The sequence below is a fragment of the Gastrolobium bilobum genome, unplaced genomic scaffold (assembly GCF_033153095.1).
Source record: "Gastrolobium bilobum isolate Gb01-03AN ecotype WA unplaced genomic scaffold, APGP_CSIRO_Gbil_v1 utg129764, whole genome shotgun sequence".
Taxonomy (NCBI): Eukaryota; Viridiplantae; Streptophyta; class Magnoliopsida; order Fabales; family Fabaceae; genus Gastrolobium; species Gastrolobium bilobum.
Genome location: NW_026896803.1, coordinates 33,616 through 48,801, shown reverse-complemented (window position 1 = coordinate 48,801; position 15,186 = coordinate 33,616). Strand labels below are relative to the sequence as shown.

Genomic DNA, 15,186 nt, shown 5'->3' with positions numbered 1-15,186 from the left:
TCAGAACCAGGAATCTTTGTTGGCTATAGCTCTTCCTCCAAAGCCTACAAAGTGTATCAACCTCAAACTGGAAAGATACTTATTAGTAGGGATGTTTATTTTCATGAAGAAGAGAAGTGGAACTGGACACAAGCACAAGAGGCATCCATGAGTAAGCAGAAATCAAGTCCTCTCATCCAAATAAGCAAAGAGCAAGGAGTGGAACAGTGGCAAGAAGAGTTAGAAGATGACCCACCAATTCGTGGAACAAGGTTGTTGTCCAATATTTATCAAAGATGCAATGTAGCCATTTGTGAACCTGCAGGATATAAAGAAGCTATTCAAGACCAGAATTGGAAGAAGGCAATGGAAGAAGAGTTGTTAATGATAAAAAAAAATAATACTTGGGAGCTTGTTGACAAACCAAAGGATAGAGCAGTTATTGGAGTAAAATGGGTGTTTAGAACCAAGTTAAATGCAGATGGCTCCATCAACAAGTACAAGGCTAGACTTGTAGTCAAAGGATATGCACAAATTTTTGGTGTTGATTATTCTGAAACCTTTGCACCTGTGGCTAGAATGGACACTATTCGACTCTCGCTAGCTGTTGCTGCTCAAAAAGGCTGGAAAGTATTTCAACTAGATGTAAAATCTGCATTCTTGAATGGTATTTTGCAGGAGGAGATTTATGTTGAACAGCCCGAAGGATTTGTGAAAGAAGGTGAGGACGAGAAGGTCTACCTGCTCAAGAAAGCTCTATATGGCTTGAAACAAGCACCTAGAGCATGGTACAGCAAGATAGATGAGCATCTATCAAGCTTAGAATTCAAGAAAAGCACTTCAGAAGCTACTCTGTATATAAAGCACGAAGATGATGATCTACTTATAGTCTCTCTTTATGTTGATGATCTCTTAATCACAGGTGGCAATGACAAGCTTGTTGAAAAGTTCAAAAGAGAAATGATGCAGATTTTTGAAATGACAGACCTTGGACTCATGACATACTTTTTGGGAATGGAGATTAAGCAGTCAGAAGATGAAGTTTTCATATGTCAAAAGAAGTATGCCAAGGAAATTCTCAAGAAATTTCATTTGGAGGATTGCAAGGCAATGACCACTCCAATGAATCAAAAGGAGAGCTTGAGCAAGAATGATGGAGCTGACAGAGTTGAAGAAGGCTACTTTCGAAGTCTGATTGGTTGTCTAATGTACCTCACAGTATCAAGACCAGACATTTTATTTTCTGTAAGTCTTTTATCTCGTTTTATGCATTGTGCTACTGAGATGCATTTAAGAGCAGCAAAAAGAGTAGTGAGATACATCAAAGGAACGATTGATTTTGGTGTGAAATTTAAGAAAAGTCAAGACTTTAAGCTCTTGGGATTTTCTGACAGTGATTGGGGAGGTTCTGTGGATGATATGAAAAGTACCTCTGGTTATTGTTTTAGTCTTGGCTCAGGAATTTTCTCATGGTGCTCTAAAAAGCAGGATGTTGTAGCACAGTCCACAGCAGAAGCGGAATTCATAGCTGCTACGGCAACAGCTAATCAAGCAATTTGGTTAAGAAAATTTTTATGTGATTTACACCTGAAGCAATGGAACAATACTGAAGTTCATATTGATAACCAAGCAGCAATTGCCATTTCTAACAATCCAGTTTTTCATGGGAAAACCAAACATTTTAAGATCAAGTTTTTCTTCTTAAGGGAAGTTCAGAAAGAAGGTGAAATCGTACTTGTCTACTGCAAGTCAGAAGACCAATGGGCAGACATATTCACAAAACCATTACCTACAAGCAAATTTGAAGATCTAAGGGAGAAGATTGGTGTTTGCAGCTCCAAAAGCAAGGAGTGTTAGAGATCATGCTTTAGAAACTGCAATTTGATATTTTTAATTATTTAGGAGTCAGTTTTCATTATGTTTTAATGAGTTGTTATGTAGTGGGCAGTTTACTTTTTTACTTTAATGGGTAGTTATATAGTGAGCAGTTTTCTTTTCTACTTTGATGAGAAGTTATGTAGTAGTGAGCAGTTTCTTTTTATTATTTTGCTTTATAAGTTGTATTGTCACACATCAATAAAATGTACTTCATTTCTAAAACCAACAATTGCATCCAAGTTCGCTTGTGTCAGTAGCAAACTTGTGCACCACCAAGAAACTGACACATCAGCATGCACAGTTCGCTACAATCCCTAGCGAACTTGCCTACGTGGCAGTTTGGAAAAAAAGACTGTTGGTGTGACATTTAGGTAATAAAGACTGTGAACAGTGGCAAAATGGGCACTGTTCCAAAACCGATCCACTTCACTAAAGATAAGACCTGGTGGTGGTTGTTCAATTTTAAACAAATAGCAGCTTTTGTAATTGAATGTTATGATTTATCAATATTTTTAATATATGATTGTATCATTATCATTACATTCCTAAAGGTTACAACTATTAGTACATTCACTATGTACCTTCAATAAAATCATGAACACAAAATTTAAGTGTTGCTGCAAAGAGGAAAGGGATGATCACCACTCCAATGACACTTTATGTAATCTGTCTGTGCTTTTACCTTCCTGAACGTTACAAGTTTGCTTCATATCTACTTTGATTAGATTATGAACTCAAATTGTCACTGTCACTGCAAAGAAAAAAGAGATGATCACCATCTCGAATGACACTGATATCATCTATCTCTGCGTTCTCTGTATTCATTACTTTCGTAGGCTTGGAGCCTCCAAACTTTTCTCCTGCAATTTGACAAGTTGATAGTCAGTATCTAGAAAATAAGAGAACTACACTGTTCTTTTTAACGAATAGTATTTGACCCAGAAAGACAAATGCTTATTTTTTATTTTTTTTTAATTCCAGGCCCTAATTAACCTTTGCCGAGTCAGGTCTCCCTGTATCCCCACGACTTGAGCAGGGAAAGAACCCCACACAGATATGAGACTAATCCTGAGTTGAGCGTCACGATTATCCAACTCTAACCTCAACAGTCTTCTCCAGAATTCGAACCCATGTTCTTTTGGCAGTTCAACTTGGGGCTATTGCCACTTGAGCCAACCCCAGCTTATCTTTTTTATGATGTACTTAAAGTTGCAACATCCTCATTATTTTTCACTTTTTCCGGTTGTTTAAGTCTATGCTTACCAGCAATCTTGAGCAGCTCTTCTATTGAATCAGGTAAGATTATCAGCTTCCCATGCTGTCCCTGCAAGGTAGTTCCATGTTTGCCAAGAAAGTGAATGGTAACTCTCTTATTGATGAACATTGCTGCTTCTCTATCATTTGGATGGTTAGAGTTGCTTGAATAGAAGTTTGTGTACACTTTTGCTAAAGGGAAGTTGGTAGTTCTAAGAACATCTTCTCTTGTTTTTCTGAATTGGTCAGTCATAGCATGGTTGAGGGTTGCTGGCTCCACTAACTCTATTATATGTTCATCTAATTTCTTCCCATTTTCAAGATTCATTATGAGGTCAGAAATGCTCTTGTTTTGTTTCTGGTCTACAAGAGCTTTCTGTTTCCATCTTATGGGACTATGGTTCTTTTCATTTGCTTCTTTTTCTAGCTGAATTTCAACCATGTCTGGATGACCTTTGTGTGCAGGACCATAATGATCTCTTTTTCCATCCTCAGGAATCATGTTACGCAATCTGGCTTCTCCATGTGAATTATCTGTATATGCATGGGAAGAGTTTCCTCTTGTGTTGTCCCCATCATGAAGAACCAATCCAGGGTCTGTAGGTGGTTCAGAACCCAATCCTTCATGTCCCTTTAACATCTGTCAATATGGATAGCAAATTATTTATGTGATAAAAGAAAATGAAGTTTACACAAAATTTTCTAATAGCAATTACCATAAAAAGATTTTTCATTATATGTTTTGCTTCTTCAGGATTTGCATGTATGGCATTCATTAATGAAGTTCTGCTGAGTCTTAAAATTTGAGAAAGCTCAGTGGTCCGAACTGTGAAAGGCTGTGGTCTATTGTATAAAACTCCAATCTCTCCAAATGTATCTACTGCAATTGCCTTCTTCAGAACCTGAATTGAACATGTCAGGCTAGGATGTTATATTCAGTTGTTTCATTGTGTACTTTAAATATAAAGGTAAATCCTTCTGATGCACAAGGCTCCCTGACTTCTTAGAGTAGGGAAGAGGGACAATTGTATGCAACATTTCCCATGCATCTTTTGCAAAAAAGTTGTTTCTCATAGACTCAAACCCGTGCCATTCCAGTCACAAGAAACAACCTTACCGAAGGCTTGCATTCACTCTAAATATAAATAAGAAAAAAAAATTCAGTGTTTGAATGTTATGACATACTTGATCATGGCCATCAACATGGCAAATGAGGTCCTGCAACAAATAACCATTTGAAAAGCAATCTCTTCAATTAGTGAGCATTTTGAAAGATTCATTCAAGGTTATTTGACAACTCATGCTTTAGCTCACTCACCACTGCCCCTGAAACCAGCACATAAAGATCTGTAGGAGACTCGTTTTGTAGTATCACATCTTCCTTTGGTGGGAAATACTCAGCTTCCATTTCTGTAACCTATTGTTAAGAGGGTTACTTGCATCAAACTTTTTCAATTTAGTTCCTTATAAATAGACAAAGTAACTAATAAATCTACTTTCTTCTCTTAGCTAAAGAAGGAGGAAGAAGGGAAAGTGGATAATAAATAAATTAATAGGGACAAGGTTTTGCTATGGTAAAAACAAATAAGGGATGTGCAGTATTACCAGTTGGAAAAGAAAATCATGTGAAATTCCATTGAAGAGGTAGACCTTCTGCAAAACAGAAAAATATAGATGGTATGCAATGCTTGCACGAATTGCCTTTGGCATACCATTTAATGTTTCTTGCTGGTTCAATCCTTCTGTTTTGAACCTCAAACACAAGTGTGACAACATTTGATCATGTATATGATGAGGCAGATGATTTCTTGTTGAAAATTCTGAAGCTGCTCTGATTGTATCTCTCTGTTGCACCAAAACCAAGATTCTCTTCATTGATGGGAAAAAATACATTTACATGTATTTGTATAAAATAAAAATGTATTAACAAAACAAAAATGAAGGCTTGTGCCTTGGAGTGAATCTTAGAATCGGATAACTTCTTGGCAACTTAAACTTTTTGTAACTAAAAAATAAAACCGAAGGTAACATGAATCATATAAGTTATTAATTAGAGGAGAATTTTTTTTTTTTTTTTTTTTTTTATCGAGAATCACCGTTAGGAATATGGTAGGAAAATAAGTTTCTTAGGAATATTATCAAAAAATTGTTTGGTAGGTCAAAATATTGTCTGAAATATTGAATTAATTTTCTTGATATTATGTTTGGTTGTGTTAAATTTTCCCTTGCAAGTATCTTACAATATCACCTTCATTCTTAGATGGTATTTTCAGAAAAATTTATACATAAAATAAAATCACTGGAAAATTAGATTCTCGAAAATTTTTTAGAAATCTCGTACCAAACGTAGACAAATAAAATTATCACCCTCAATTTTTGAGGAATCATAAAAAAAAACTTCTAGCAAATGCCCGTGTAATATATTTTCTCACGGAGAGCCTATGAATTTGAAGGGTGAATTTTGATATCAGATAAAAAATATTTCAATTTAAAAACTTAAGTTATTAAATGATTATATTAATAATTTTAATATATTTTTCTAACACAAGGGGGTATGATATAAGCTACATGTTCCAGTAAAAAAAAAAAATTCTATTATTATTAGGCTTTGCTAAAGCTACTCGACAAAATAAATGACTTTTCTTTGTTGTGTATCTTTCTTTTCTTTTTTTTTCTTTTTCCTGAGAAGCTATTTATCTCACCCTTCAATTGCAGGACTATTTTTGGTTGGCATCTCTTGGAATAGTTCCAGCAATAAAGTGTTTTTAGTGGGATTTCTCAGCCACAATATTCCCCAAGTTGAATTAAAATATATGATAGCGTAACCATTCGAGACGCACCGCATCCTTGGACAAATTAAGGGTCTGTTTTATTTGTTAAAGTTAGGGGTGTAAATTAGGCTAAGCTAGGCTTTGAGTTAAATAGGTTAGGTCTATGTAAAAATTCTTAGGATTGGCCTGACCTTTTAGCCTGTGTAGGCCCAGATTACAAGTTTAGTCTGACCTGTATTTAAAAAATAAAAGCCTTGGTTTAGGCCTATTAGCCTGTTTAAGCCTATTACACATTTAATAATTAAAAAATAACTAAACTAATATAACTTTATTATTCAAAATTATTAAAGTAATAATTTTATTTAATATAAATAATATGATTTAGGCCGGCCTGCTGACTTATAGGCTCGACATGTACAAAAAAGTCTATAACCTGTTTTCTAAATAGGTTTTTTTTAAAAACCTAGGCCTGTTCTATTTGACTCTATGTAATAGGCCAAGTCTGGCCTAATATAGGCTACGCTGTAGGCCGGCCTAGCCTATTTACACACCTAGTTAAAATGCATATAATTGTACTTATTTAATTATAAAAAGAAGAAAGATATTGTAATAATCAATTGGTATTATTACAAATATTACTACCAATCAATTTCATCGATTATGTTGATCCAATGGTTATATTTATTTCTATCTTGTATGATTCTGATTTCCCGTATTTAATACTTTATATTTATTTCACCTTTGTATGATTATGATTTTTTATATTTAATGCTTTTACATTAAATATGAGTAATCATAACCATACAAAGATGAAAATAAATATAACATTTAGATCAACATAATCGATTTAACGGTGATATTTATTGGTAGTAACATGATAGTAATACTAATTGATTGTTACAATGTCCTGCCCATAAAATAAATATAAATAACGAGCAAAAAGCACCTCAAATAATAACACAAATCTCTAACAAAAGTTTTGATTCGACGGGAGATGAGCTTGGAAATTGGAATGATTGATTCTTTTTCTCTAGTCTATAGATGATGAGAAAACAATCACCAGCGTTTTAAAAATACGAAATTCTAAAAGTACGTAGAAAAAAATTATAAATTTATCTTTCAATATCTTTTTTGGGAACATATTTCAATATTTTTTGTTATTAATTTTGTCAAAATTATTTCTTATTTGTATGTATTGTCCTTAATCTCTCTCTCACTACTCAAAGTTTTTGGTGTGCCACCGGCAACATCACATGGAACCATGTTGAAAACAATGCTTGGTTTGAGTTTGAAAATAAAAAAGTTAGAATCAAACTTTCTACCTTTGTCTCCAATGATAGTTTGTGTCAGTGTTAATGATGATTGACATTTCATTCTAATTCTAATGCTTGAAAATTCTAAATTCTGTTGGCAAGTAAGGATAAAAACTAAGCAGTATAAGAAGCTTAAGTTTGAGAGCACATACAAAATTTCTGGTGTGACTTGTCCAGTGAACTACCAAGTTTGTCATGTTTCCAATGATGTATGATGTTAACCCCAAGTTAAACAACATGTAAAAGATATCAAATAGCATCTCTCTGGTGTTTTCAGCATGCAAATCTCCATATCCAGTGGTAGTAAGTGTGACAATGGACCAATATATGGATGTGACATATCTGTTCCAAAGACTTAATTCTTTAAAATTTGGGTACGCTGAACCAATCCAGGTCCTTTTGGAATCAGGGTACCTATCTGCAATTAGATAGTTAAAGCATCCAGCACAGTGCACAGCAAACAAGGTTACCTGAAATATGATTTTCATATTGGTGAAAATGATCTAGGAAGTACCTTGAGATTGTGATAAAGTTTGCAAGGGTAGATAGTAAGCAGCCTTATACTTACATTTTTGTAAAAAAACTGTTTTTCATACTCGAATCTGTGACCTTCCGATCACAAGAAGCAAACTTATCGTTGCTTGCCCTCGTGATGGAAGAAATAAAAAATATGGGGTTTAGGGTCTTACAGCTATGAGCTTTGAGCACCTAGTCCAGAAGTAATTGAAGCGAATGTCCTTCTCAAGTCTGAAGGAAATTAGAGGAGCTAGTAAGCACTTTGATACTCTTACAATTTGAAGTGTTGTGAAGAAATCCAGAACCATAAGGTTGAGTATGATATGATTGTGGACCTTGCAAACAATGAACTAACTCGTCTCAGGCGCCATAATCGAAGCATGTTAAGAGCTTTGTAGCCAATCTCACTGCTATGATTCGTGAAGAGGAGGCTGATGGATTGAAATGGTGCAGTTGAACATACATCAAAGATAAACCATGTAGATATGTACCTGAAAGTTTGGTACAGCTATTTGAAGTAAGCAATGTTTTTAATTAACATTCATTTCACTAAAAAGCTGCAAATCCTGGTGCACAAGATTGCTCGACTTGCAAGGCTAAGGGTGGGGTCGATTGTACGCAGCTTTACCCTTGCATTTTTTGCAAAGAGACTATTTCTCAAACCTTTCGGTTATAAGGAGCAATCTTATCATTGCTCTGAGGCTCGTTCTCAACATTCATTTTAGTAAAGGAAGAAACTGTGAAGTAGGTAGATATATGTACCTGACTGCAATTCTTTTAGGATCATCAACAAGAAGGTAAGAATGGCTATCTAGATATGCAACAAAGAATGTTAGCATGATGTCAACGGCAAAGAAGCCATTGACTATGTTGTCTATGATGAATAGTGTGTCTTGTTTATAAGGAAGAAAGGCAAATTCAAAGGGGCAAATCCATGCAGAGTAAATGACTAGAATGATCAGTAACATCTCCCATGCCCTGTAACAAAAGCATATATGAGAAGAAACAACAAGTGTGTTATTGAGAGTTATTGTATTGCAATGGTGTAAATAGTTATCACCTATAACGTGGATTGAAAGGGGAGATTATGTATTTTCGAAGTCTAGTTTCCTGGTTAATTCTGGCTCCAAGGGATGGCAAGAGATCATTAGACATAAAGCTGCTATATGGAAAACTTCCCATTTGGAATTCATCTACACAGAACCTCTGGAAGAATTTTTTGGCACTGGAAAATGACATGGTTGTTGGGTTTGAATCCTCAAGGCGATAGAAGATGTAGTTGAGTTCTTGTGGCAATGAATCCTCTAGAAAAGAACATATTTATAGTAGACATTCTGTTGACCTGGATGTTCTGGTTTTAGACCTCTTTTTCCCCTCCCTTTTTGTTGAGATGCCTTTGATGTATTTTAAAGGAATAAGTAAAAGGTTTATGGGCCAAATTTGAAAGAAAATATAGAAAAGATGGGAGATAAGATTCTGGAGGTAAAATCTTCCATCTTGTATTTACAAAGTTACACGATAGCAGACAGAAGTCTTTCTGAAATGTTGATGATAATTCTGCATCAACCTTTTGTGTGACAATCAAACTAGAACTTATATTTCCTTGAATCAAGTATTTTAGTATTTTATGAGAGGATAAAACAGATAGAAGTGTGCTCTTATCAGATAGGGTCGTATAAGGATCATAAAACAACTAGCTAATATTTTTATCTAGGCACTTGATGGGAATAGAGTAGATTATATTTGTAACAAGGTGAGCATGAACATATATGCTGTAACTTGAAGGAGAATACAAAGAGGGTACTTTGATTTTTTTCATAATTATTTGTACTACTCGTACTACATTGGAAATACATTAATTATAGAGTAAATTCCTTTTTTGGTCTTCAGCAAATTTCGCGATGCCCGATTTAGTCCCTAGCAAATAAAAAAGTCCATCGTGGTCCCTAAGAAATTCAAAATGGACTCATTTTAATCATTTTCTAAAAAATTCAAAATGGACTCATTTTAGTCCTTTTTTGTCCCTAAGAAATTCAAAATGGACCCATTTTAGTCCCATTTACTCTTAATTATATTAGGTATGCATGTCTGCACCCAACTCATCCACAACTTCCACAACTATGTAACAAAATTGTGTGCTAATTTTTGTGTTTGACGTCTAATATCAATTTCCATTTTATAGTTTAAAACCTTGGATTAGTAGCTAGCGGTTAGAGGCAAGATTGACAACTCATGTCCAATGCAAAGTAAGCGTTGCATTAATGTCATTTGATGATTTGCAAGATAACATTTTCTTATAGTACCTTGTATTAGTTTTTGTCTGATAATAAGAATTTGCACAGCTTTACTAGTCCAAATGAGATCAAACTCTTGATGCCTTAGCTTTCTTGACCAATACAGACTTTTCTTTGGAAGCACAGATTCGGAAATGAACATAATTAGTGTTTCCATCTGAAATCCGTAAGATGTAACAAGCAGCACAGTAGATTAGATTTGATTTTAACCTTTTTTCTTTTTCTTTTTAACTTATCTTCTCTATGATTTTTTTCTATCCAAATTCACTGTTAACATCGTAAGTAATTGAATTACCCTTATCCATTTTACTTCTATTTTTTTTTTTTTTTTTTGATAACACATTTTACTTCTATTTTACATGTATAAAAAGTTGTTAATCTCATATAAAGATCTTGGTCACCAACAACAAACTGTTTTTAATAATTTAATGGTTTTGACTAAAATTTGAATGATATTAGTGTAAGCAAAATAATGATAAAATGAACAAGTTTATTTAACTGAATGATAAAAATTATAAGAGAATGTTATCAAAAAAAAAATAAAAAAAATTATAAGAGAAATAAGTGACGGGGGATAAAAAAATTAGAAAATTAATGATAAAAGAATAAATCGCATTATTTTTGAACTTTTCTTCATAAAATCTAACATGTGTATTCAATGTGCTATAATCTTAGGAGATTTATTGAATTAGGATTTTAAAAGACTTTTTGAGATAAAAAATCTTATAGATTTTAAATGACATTTTAGAATTGGAGAGACTTTATAGACTTTTTTAAAAGACTTTTTTTACAATCAAGATTTCATAGGATTGAATTTTAAAGGATTTTAATAGAATTCATAAGATTTGAAAGGACAATATGGATTTATAAGATTTTAAAATACCATATGAATTTTTAACAAACATTCAAAATTACAAGAGTCATTACAAAAGGGAAAAGTTATCCTTCATTGCAAATTAATTATTAATTAATAAGTTTGATTTGCAAAAGTAATAACCATTGATTGACGAAATCAACGGTTAAGATATGGTTGTAAAAGGTTGTAGACAAAAATAGGTTATAAGTATAATCTTTCCTCTAAAAAAAATAACAAAGAAATACAATGAAATTAATAAAAAAAGTAAAACCAAATATAATTTTCTCAATCAGTAAAACATAATGGGGAAGGATATACTTACCAAAAAAAAAAGTTTACAACCTTTACAACTAATTTAATCACCATTGATTTTCGTCAATTTAACGGTTATAATTTATTGGAAATTATTAGGTCGTATTTATTAATTCCCAATAAAATATAACTGTTAGATTAAAGGAAATCAATAGTGATTAGGTTGGTTGTAAATGTGGTAAAATATTTTGGTGGTAACTAGTATATCCTGCCCCAAACATTAATATAATTTTTAACAAACATTCAAAATTATTAAACAACAGCTTTTCACATATCTAATGGATTGAAAATCATCTTCTTCATTTGGTATCAAAGTTATGCATATATGATTATAATACCCAATTTTTTTAATTATAAAAATAATTCTAAATTTGCATATAGAACCTAAAGTTAATGATAAAATTTCGTTTGAAATTTTTTGCAGATGATCTTGAAAACCTTGGGTTTTTTTTTTTAATTTTCTAACCATATATCATATGCATATTTTCTTTGAATATTACGATAATTATGAATATGAAATTTTGGGTTTAATTACATGAAAGTTTAGGAAAAATTTCAAATTTTTTTCAATCGATACATTGAAACCTTAAATTGCTTTGGGACTTTTGAGAAACAAGATTTTAGTTATCTATTGACTCAAAAATTGTTTGAAATCGTTTCCTATAGTGAAAGAATTTCGTTCATGAATGTATTGTTAGGAAATATAGGGTTCATATTATGAAAGTTTCAATCTTTCTTTAAATTGATATTGTTTCATTGATGTAAAACGAAAAAAATACGAAAGTTTCCCTGTTATTTTTTCACTGTTTTATGTTGTTTCTAATACAAAAACACATTTTTGTGTCAAGAAAAACTGCGACCATAGCTTGAAAAATTACTTTTTAAACTTTCAAAATTTCTAAAAAATGGCTCAAAAATATGTTATTTTTAAGATAGATTATATTAAAATCTCGTTGGTATGTTGTTTCTGGGTTATTTGTGATGAAAATCGCACAAAAATATGCTATTTTTTTTTAGTTTTGACGAAGCTCCCATGCGGAACTCAATTTCGAGCAGTCAACCTACCAAAGGAAAAAGAAAACACTGCAATAGAAGAATCTAACGAGAGGCATCTTATTTATATTTTTCACTAAAAAATCTAACGAAATTCACACAAGTAGAAAATCCATTAAAATTGTCGGATTTTTGAATACCACGAGATTGTGATTCCATTGTTTAAAATCTTGATTGAATACCAACAGATTTGGACGGATTCTAAAATAGTCCTTTAAAATCCTAATCGAATATCACGTGACTTTTTTTCAATCCATCAAAATTTCAATTGAATACCAACGGATTTTTTTTTCCAAAAATAATACATTAAAATCTTTTGAAATCTCAATCCATTACGTTCTCTAATTATACTTTTAATTATCTTTTTGAGACGAGTTGGCTCCCTCCGGTATTCCCACGAGCTTCGACTCTTTGAGCCGGCTATGAGACTAATCCGGAGTGCGGGGGAACAGTGATAGCTAAAGGTTCAGCCCCCTCCCCAAGAATGCATTCAGCGGAAATCAAACACATATCCAATCCCACTAACTCAGCGCCAAGTTGTTCTCTAATTATAGTGAACGCACTTAAGGGTCGATTAGAATTTCTCAAAAGAATAGTAAAGAAATTCTCAGTAAATTTGGCCGACATATGAATGGTACCGAGTCTTATCGTCCTTTAATTCGTTGTGGCCCTGGCCCACTCGTGATGATTAGTTCATGATATGTTTGATAACTATTGCTTGTGTAATCAATATTTTTTATTATGAGGTTATGATAAATGTGAGATACTTTAAAGAAAATATTTTAGAATTAGGGTTCTTTTTTATCATGTTATAAAAATTTCTGTAATTATTTTTTAACTATGTATTTTCAGAAGTATATAATTATATTAAAGTTATTTTTTTAATTATGCATTTCTAAAAGTACAAAATTAAAATTTATTACTAATTTTTTTAATTATATATTTTCGAAAATATATAATTAAAAAATATTGCAAAATTTTTTGTAAAATGGAAAACACATTTACCTTATAATTATTATGATGCTATGATAAATGTGTTATTTGGATTTGTCATTTTTATTCTGATAATTTATTCCTTGTTATCCTTATGCGTAGCCCTGAGCACAAATATGCGAAAATGGGAGGCACGCGCGTATGGGTACGTGTCAAGTACATTGATACGTACCAACATATGCATAATTTATATGTTGCAGCTAGCTAGGTTCTTCTTATACAGCCTGGGTCAAAATGGTGTTGAAAATAAAATAAATTTTCAATACCCTTGTAAATTTAAAGACTCGGTGAATAAAATTAAAAATTCATAACTCATTTAATTGTATTTATTTTCTAATTTTAGATGGAAAGTATTTACTAAAGTTTCTCGTTCTGGTTAACATACGATATTTAACTTTTCATTAAATTCCACAACTTTTTATCTTATATTCCATTATATATATATATATATATATATATATATATATATATATATATATATGTGTGTGAGACAAGATTATTTGATATTAGTATCAAATTTTTTAATTTAACACTTCATCTGAACCATTGATTTTTGAATCTAATGATTGTAATTTATTAGGTTATATTTATTAATTAATTATTAATTCTCAATAAATTATTGTCGTCAAATCAATGAAAATCAACAATTCAAATGATGTGTCAAATTAAAAAGTTTTACACCAATGTCAACAAGTCAGATTGGCAGAAATCAATGATTCAGATGGAGCAGGGTATTCTTATGCCAGTGTGAAAATAAGAAATCTTACACCAAATTTGGACCATTGATTTATTTGCATCTAATAACTCAAATATCTAACAAATCAGAACTGCTAGATATAAACATGATTAACAATCAGGATTGACAGTGTAACTTACATCGGTGTAAAATAATTCTGACCCGTATATATATATTGGAGTAAATACCCTTTTTAGTCCCTAATAAAAAACACGGTCCCCACTTTAGTCCCTTACAAAAATAAATTAGTCAGTAAGTCCGTAACAAATTCAAAGTGGACCCATTTAGTTGAAATTGTGGTCCCTCGCAAATTTAAAAAAGACCCATATTAGTCCATCAAAAGGACTAAAATGGGTCCACCTTAAATTTGTTAGGGACTAACTGACTAATTTATTTTTGTAAGGGACTAAAGTGGGGACCGTGTTTTTTGTTAGGGATCAAAAATGGTCTTTACTCTATATATTGTTATGATTTTCACAATTTAATGTTGTCACCTATATATTTAGTAAATAATTATAATTGACTATTGGACGTCAAACGGTCTTAGAAATGTAAACTCCACACACACATATATATATATATAACCTTATATTAAAATTTCATAGCATAGAATAAATTGAAGGGAAGATGAATCTTCTCATGTGAAAAAAAATATGACATCTCTTTCTATATTACTATTAATTTATTTTGTATGATTATAATTTCTCATATATATATATATATATATATATATATATATATATATATATATATATATATTTTAACATAAGAAAATCAAGATGCAACAGAAGGATGTGAATGTGAAGTTTCAAACAAGTAATGGAAAGGAATAATGCCAAAAATGCTTCTTTTCGTTTAAAAAAAAATAGAAATTCTGAGGAAAAAAAGTGTCCATAAAAATGCAAATGTTGAACTTTCCGGAAAGCTCCTATTTGTTCAGAGCATGTGAAAGATGGTCACAATCAGAGTACTGATCCCGTATGACTCTATCTTAAAATAATCTTTCCCAACAGATAATGAAGAGGCACGCTTAAGCCCATTTGCAGAGGTACAAAGGTTGTGTTAAAAGAGAATTCGTTAAAAAGAACAAAATCTGCCAGCCAGAACAGCACCTTCTGCTCTTTATTCTTGGAGAGTTGTTATCTTTTTTTCTTCTTCTTTTATTTATGTGAAAATTGTTTATCTTTTTAAATAATATAATTTATGTTATTTCATTTTCATAAAGAGATGA

At 32.0% G+C, this 15,186-nt stretch overlaps 1 protein-coding gene across 1 annotated transcript; it reads right to left on the bottom strand.

Moving 5' to 3' along the window:
• Positions 1 to 2,329: 2,329 nt before the first annotated feature.
• On the bottom strand, positions 2,330 to 9,014 carry LOC133302067 (potassium channel KAT3-like). The gene is made up of 11 exons (XM_061501790.1): positions 8,772 to 9,014; positions 8,474 to 8,689; positions 8,047 to 8,202; positions 7,885 to 7,942; positions 7,348 to 7,665; positions 4,717 to 4,956; positions 4,430 to 4,528; positions 4,297 to 4,329; positions 3,828 to 4,013; positions 3,121 to 3,751; positions 2,330 to 2,717 (listed from the first exon to the last, which is right to left on the bottom strand). Exons 1-11 carry the CDS (start codon positions 8,948 to 8,950, stop codon positions 2,584 to 2,586), a joined length of 2,250 nt encoding a protein of 749 aa, XP_061357774.1. The 5' UTR covers positions 8,951 to 9,014; the 3' UTR covers positions 2,330 to 2,583.
• Positions 9,015 to 15,186: the final 6,172 nt, after the last annotated feature.

Excerpts from the sequence above, each read along its gene's own strand:
- LOC133302067 (XM_061501790.1), bottom strand. The coding sequence starts at position 8,950 with ATGTCATTTTCCAGTGCCAAAAAATTCTTCCAGAGGTTCTGTGTAGAT. Across the intron at positions 4,529-4,716 it reads ATGATTTTCTTTTCCAACTG|GTTACAGAAATGGAAGCTGA; the intron begins GTAATACTGCAC and ends TCTTAACAATAG. Across the intron at positions 4,330-4,429 it reads TGCTGGTTTCAGGGGCAGTG|GACCTCATTTGCCATGTTGA; the intron begins GTGAGTGAGCTA and ends TATTTGTTGCAG.